Source organism: Mirounga leonina, unplaced genomic scaffold (assembly GCF_011800145.1).
Source record: "Mirounga leonina isolate KUSES-001 unplaced genomic scaffold, KU_Mleo_1.0 Mir_115, whole genome shotgun sequence".
NCBI lineage: Eukaryota > Metazoa > Chordata > Mammalia > Carnivora > Phocidae > Mirounga > Mirounga leonina.
In genome coordinates this window covers 15,313,787-15,320,166 of record NW_023270268.1, presented here as the reverse complement: position 1 = coordinate 15,320,166, position 6,380 = coordinate 15,313,787, and the positions used below count along the sequence as shown (strand labels likewise).

The 6,380-nt window shown below is 40.1% G+C and overlaps 1 protein-coding gene across 1 annotated transcript; it reads right to left on the bottom strand.

Annotated features, from left to right (window-relative positions):
- Positions 1-1,613: 1,613 nt before the first annotated feature.
- LOC117999752 (small ubiquitin-related modifier 2-like) lies at positions 1,614-2,598 on the bottom strand. The gene has a single exon (XM_034989093.1). It carries the CDS (start codon positions 2,102-2,104, stop codon positions 1,817-1,819), a length of 288 nt encoding a protein of 95 aa, XP_034844984.1. The 5' UTR covers positions 2,105-2,598; the 3' UTR covers positions 1,614-1,816.
- Between the last annotated feature and the right edge of the window lie 3,782 nt (positions 2,599-6,380).

The window sequence follows — 6,380 nt, the reverse complement described above, 5'->3', positions numbered from 1 at the left end:
AGACTGCATCTGTAAAACAAAGATGTAAATTACTAGTAATTCAAACAATTCAAAACAACAAAAGCAAACCCAGAGTCCCCCTTTTTGCCTAAGGAATATTTTTAAAACAATAAAGTCTAATACTGCTGAAAGTATCAACTGTGGTGATGTAAATGGATTTAATCCTTTGGGAACCAAATTTACCCATAGGAATCAAAGGCTACAAAAATGTTGGTGTCTTTGACCACAACCTGAGATTTGCCTCAGGTTCTTCTGGCCTATTCTCTTCCACACCTCTCCAGCCAATCCAATGGAAATATCTGTGAATTTGAAATTCTCTGCATTTCTGACTTCATCACTTAAAATTGAATATCCATGGGGCCTCCTTGGTGGCACAGTCCGTTAAGCATTCAACTCTTGGTTTCAGCTCTGGTCCTGATCTTGGGGTGGTGAGATCAAGCCCCACGTGGGGCTCTGCACTTAGGGCAGAGTCTGCTTAGGATTCTCTCCCTCTCCCTCTGCCCATCCCCTCTTCCCCCTCCTCCCCCTGCATGCATGTTCATGCTCTCTCCCTCTCTCTCAAATAAATGAATCTTAAAATAAATAAATAAATAAAAGTGAGTATCTTTGCAAAATGTATGTAAAATCAGGAGAGGAATACCTAACTTTGAGAGAGGTTGTTATTTCAGTCTGATAGGTTAAGAAATGGTATGTTGCCTTGATTTGCATTTTAAAAATTAAGGAATGAAGTTAAGTAATTTTTCATGTTCATTGCCTTTTGCATTTCTTTTTCAAAATCAACTGTTCATTTAAATTGGATATTTAAAATGGATAAAACCTTATTGTTAGTTACTACCAACTTGATTATTGAACATTAATCTTTTGTAATACATATTTTAATGCATCTATTTTGCTTAAAATGAGCCTTCTTAACTGTTACTACAGATAGTTTCTTAAATTGATAGCTGGGACAAGCCAATTACTTGCAAGAGACATCTTCAGCATTCAGGAGTTGCTAAATTCTGATTGGTTGAATTTGCATATGATTTGACTGGTCCTCACATCTGCCAGTGACACACACAAGGGCAGGCTGGAGGGTTGTGGTTTTTTTCTTTACATAGAATATAATAAGCTTTATTTGTTCTCACTATATAGCTGAAGATCTCCAGTTTAGTAGGTTTTGCAGATGAGATGCTCTAATGTTGCACAAAGTATGGCTGAAAACACACATATTTATTTTTATTTATTTATTTTTTAAAACAAGTTTATTTAAAAAACAAGATGCTTGACTTGAAGGAAAAACTATCTAGGATTCATTTCTTTTAGAGTAATTTACCCCCACTGAAAAACAGATTGCCCTACATGTAACAGCTCCATACAAAAAAGTTATAAAATTGTCCTTGGTTTTACAATGATAAATGAAAAACATTAAAATTCGCCAATCGAACAAGGTATGCAAGGATTTTTATGTTGTTCTTTTTTTGTTAAACAGTGAGAGCAAAATAACTTACTGGAATATAAAGATAAGAGCTGACTGAGCATGCCACTAATGGAGAGGGGGATATTTTCACAGAAGCAGTATTTCCCCCATCCCATCTCCATTTGATGTCGATCAAAACATACCATTGGCCATTTAGTTTAAAAAATGCAATATGTTTGTGCACATACACAGTTACTTTATGTACAATAAAGGAATGGGGAAGGGGAAAATGAAAGAATAGAGAAAACTATACTGTAGTAGTCAGGATGTGGTGGAACCAAATTGCGGCTTTTTAATTGAGAATGTCTTCTTGGTCTGGAGGAATAGAGTTCTGGAGTAAAGTAGCAGGTTCCCTTTTTAGTAGACACCTCCTGTCTGCTGCTGGAACACATCAATTGTATCCTCAGCCTCCATTTCCAACTGTGCAGGTGTGTCTGTTTCATTGATTGGCTGCTCATCAAATCGGAATCTGATCTGCCTCCTTGACAAACCCTGTCGTTCACAATAGGCTTTCATTAGTTTACTAAGTGGTGTATGCTTCTTAATCTTAAACTGTACCACAGAACCATCCTGCCCTGCCACCTTCAAATTAATATGATAGTTGGTCTCAGTCTTGACTCCTTCCTTAGGCTTTTCGTCGGCCATGGTGAGTGCCGGAGTCTCCTCAGCTGCTGCTTCACATAAAACGTACCAGGTCCGCACCGAACAAGCACACAAGCAGCACCAGGAGCAGCAGAAACAACACACATATTTATATTGTAGAATTCTCCAAATCCTCACTGGTGTGAATAAAGTAGGAGTTGATTATTTTCCAGTGTTTCGTGCTTCACATTCCCTAGTTTGCCTGAGAGGTTGTGGGCTTGAGGTCTTATAGCACTTGGTTTATCTATTAACCAAGATGCTTTTGACCAAGACAACAACCCAAGGTCCAGCTGCAAGAACCAAGCCTCGTTGCTTCCTTAAATGTCAGAGAACAAGCTAAGAAAGGAAAGTATAACAGGTAAAGGTCAAAGTGGGAATGAGGCAAGACCATCTGGGTCTACTTCTTTGACCACTTGAGTTGCCTTGTGTTTTTGTTCCTGGATGTTGGCCAAATATCTGAAGAGTGAATTGGCTTAGCTCTGGGTGAAGCAAGAGTTGGGGCAGACACTGTGCCACTTGGTTTCACAGGAATATACATGATATATCTTTTTAAGGTTTGCAAATGGTGCTAGGAATCCTGTTTTGAGAGGTGTTCTCGCAGGAGAGTGGCACAGGATGTGTGGCCAAAGGCAGTCAGGAAACCTAAGTAGGAGACCAGAATGCAATGAAAAGAGGAACTCTCCATGCACCATCATTTACTGGCTGGATGACTCGGCAAGTTTTTAAATTTTTCTGTGCTTCAGTTTCCTAGAGATGGTAATTCCTACTTCATAGGTTTGTTGTGAAGATTCAAAGAGTTCATTCATGAAAAATGTTTTTAAAAGTATCTGGTACTAGTAAGTGGTCAATAAGTATTAGCATCATCAGGATCATTGTCTTTAAGAGGGTCACCCAAGTCCGTCTATGACAAATCTCTTTCCATCAGTTGAAGTCTTTGAAGGTAGATGTTAGAGATTGTTGGGCTAAAAAGTCTCATTCTTTCCCAAGGATTGAATGTGAGAAGAGAAGAGAAGGGGGAAGGGAAAGACATTTTCAATCCTGTCCAAAGGAGGGCCACCTGTAGGGGCAATGAACGACTGAGACAGACAGTGTGGAGTGGACTGCTGGAAAATTCCTATTGGAGGGAGGGAAGAAGTGGGGCGGGAGTGGCCAAAGAGAGAAAACATTTCACCTGTGTCACAGGAAGCACATATTCCCCTGGTGGTCTCTGAATAAACCATGAAAGTTCCCAAGAAGGAGAATCAATTTTCATCAATTGTCTGGCTCACATGTCATCATATGACAATGACAGGACCAGTCCAGTGAAATTTTGCTGCTCTTTTTCCCCAACTTCTCTCCCAGCTGCTTTGACTTCCAGACTGAGTCAGCAATCTTGATGGGGGTGGGGAACAGGGATGAGGAAGGAGGGGTGGGGATGAAGGGCACGAATAGGCAGATTCATGCTGCTTCCCCCAGCTTCCTGTTTTCAGAACCCTTCAGAGTTCAGAAAGGAGAATGTTTTACCTTAAAATCATGTTCAAATTTTTTTATTATTATATGATATTATGGATGTTTAGCTACTAAACTTAGACAAGTTTTCTAACTTAAGATAACTATAAGCCATGTTGCTTTCTTCCTTCTTTCTTCTCTCCCTCCCTCCCTCCCTCCCTCTCTTTCTTCTTCTTTCCTTCCTTCCTTTTCAGAGTTATTAGAAAAAATCACAGGACTACCTAGTCTCTGAGTTTTCATCCTGGGGCAGAAGGCAAGTTTCCACATTGAATGCATCTTAACAGGAGAGTAGGAGGCCTGAAAATAAAGATGAGGACAGATTACATGACATAACTTATCTTTGTTTAATATACTGGTTATTTTTAAAAGATTTATTTATTTATTTGAGAGAGAGAGAGAGGGTGTACTCCCGAGTGGGAGGAGGGGCAGAGGGAGAGACTTTCAAGCAGACTACCCCTAAGCAAGGAGCCTGATGTGGGGCTCAATCCCAGGACACTGAGATCATGACCTGATCTGAAATCCAGAGTAGGCTGCTTAACCGACTGAACCACCCAGGCACCCTGAGGATGAAATTTTTTAATGTCACTAAGAAAGAAGGATAATAAACCATGTGAAGACAGCTTTTCTTAACAGGATTATGCACATAAAGTCAATTGTCCACATTTGCACCACGTTATTTTATTCTGGTGTCACTGCTAGTTTTGAAGGATTTATATTTGACAGATGGTACCTAATGCAGCTTTTTTCCCCCTCACCTATTGTGAAGAGGAAACCATTGCCAAGATTTCACAATATGAAAATTGCTCCTGTTTCCTAAAGGGCAAAAATGAATCACTTTCTTTCTGGATTCCGAACAAGTTGGGAGGGCTCAGAAAGACATTGCCGTGGTTTACTTGCCAGAGTGCTGACATTCAATGCTGCATGTATTTCTGGGAGAAGATTTCTTGTTGTCTCCCTAGAATAGCCGGCCAGTTCCTAATGTTAAAGTGTTAAAGTTGGAGTCAAGTCATTTTATACTGTGCGTATAGTTACACGCTCTGTGCGTGGAGTTACAAAAATTTAAAGTGTTTTTTTAAAATAAAGCGTTTTGCAATGTGTACCAATTATTACTCTTCTACTCCTAATCTTAGCATTGTTAAGGAGTTCTTAGTTCATCTCCTGGTAGTTGAAGAAAGTAATAACTTGTTTTGAAAAAAAGAGATTGAAACATCAACTCAGTTTACTCTTGTTTTATCCAAATTCTCATTTTTTAAGACCAGTACAAAGTACTGCTTCCTTCAGAAGGCTTTCTTAATTTTCACTTTTAGCAACACATTACTCTTTTGGTATTGACTTTTATTTTCTCTCTAGTCTATTTTGTTCTCTTTGTCTAATTTATGTAGCATTGTCTTCTCAACATGTTTATATGCTTCATAATTTTGACTTAGATACTTATAAAATATCTATGATACAGATATCTGTGTACTATATTCTCATAACCTAGTACCATACCATACCAGGCATTTGGTAGGACCTCAGTGAGTCTAATTATGAGAGTGACATCTTTCTAGGGAATTAGAGTTAATGAGGAAACAGTTATTAATTAAATAGTTAGACTAAGGAAATAGTTCATAAGAACTGTTTGCCCTCTACTTCTGTTAAAGGGTCCCTCTCCCAGCCTCAATTCTGCCCCTTTTGATTCATCTGCCATGTGATGTCAGAGAACTTTTTTAAGCTGCACACCTGATTATGCCATGCCTCTGGTTAGTGGCTTCCCATGATCTTCAGGAGAAGAGTCAAAGTGTGTCATTGGCCCCCAGCGCTCTCTGTGATCTGAATGCCTAGCACTCTCCCAGGTTCTTTCCATTCTTTCCAGCACACACTTCAGCCCCACCTCAGAGTCCTCCTGCAGTGACTGTGCCGGAATTTACCTGGCCTCATTGGCTTTTCCCCCTCTATGAGAGGTTGAATTGTGTCCTCCATCCCCACTCATATGTTTAAGTCCTAACCCCAGTACCTTCAGAAGGTGGCTTTGTTTGAAAATAGTTTCACTGCAGGTGTGATTAAGTGAAGATGAAATCATACCTGAGGACAACAGGCCCTTAATCCAGTATGACCGGTGCCCTTGGAAAAAGGGAGAATTTGGACACAGACACGCAACCAGAAAGAGCATCATGTGAGGATTGCCGTGATGCTGTCACAAGTCCAGGAACCACCAGAAGCCAGAAGGCAGTGCCTTCAGAGGGAGCACGGCCCTGTTGACACCTTGATTTCAGACTGCAGCTTCCAGAACTATGAGACAATAAAGTTCTATTGTTCCCAGCCACCCGATTTGTGGCTCTTTGTTATGGCAGCTCTAGGAGACTAGGACACCTTCTTTATGCTCGGTGAACTCCTACCCACTGTTCCGTATTTGGCTCAACTGTCTCCTCTTTTGGAAGCTTCTTCTGACATCCCCACCCTCTCCTGCTGCTGAATTAGGAGTCCCTTCTGTCTCTTTCTTCACATCTTTTATATTTGACCATTGATTTCTTTGCTTGTGTCTCACCACGATCCGTGTCTTGTTCATCTCTTTGTTACAGCTCCTTGCTTCCACGTCTCAATACGTGTTATTGAACAAAGGATTTTTACCTTTTTGATGACTTTAGCAGCATCTCTATAGAGAAATATTTGTCTCAGAGGAATGTGGTGACATTAATTTTCTAGAGGGAAATCTAGAGATATAAAAAGCTGGAGTGAAAATAAATGATCAAGGTTACCTAACATCTCTAGAGCCAAGAGCAGTCTTCCACATTTGGGATTTAATGTCAAA

Excerpts from the sequence above, each read along its gene's own strand:
- LOC117999752 (XM_034989093.1), bottom strand. The coding sequence starts at position 2,104 with ATGGCCGACGAAAAGCCTAAGGAAGGAGTCAAGACTGAGACCAACTAT.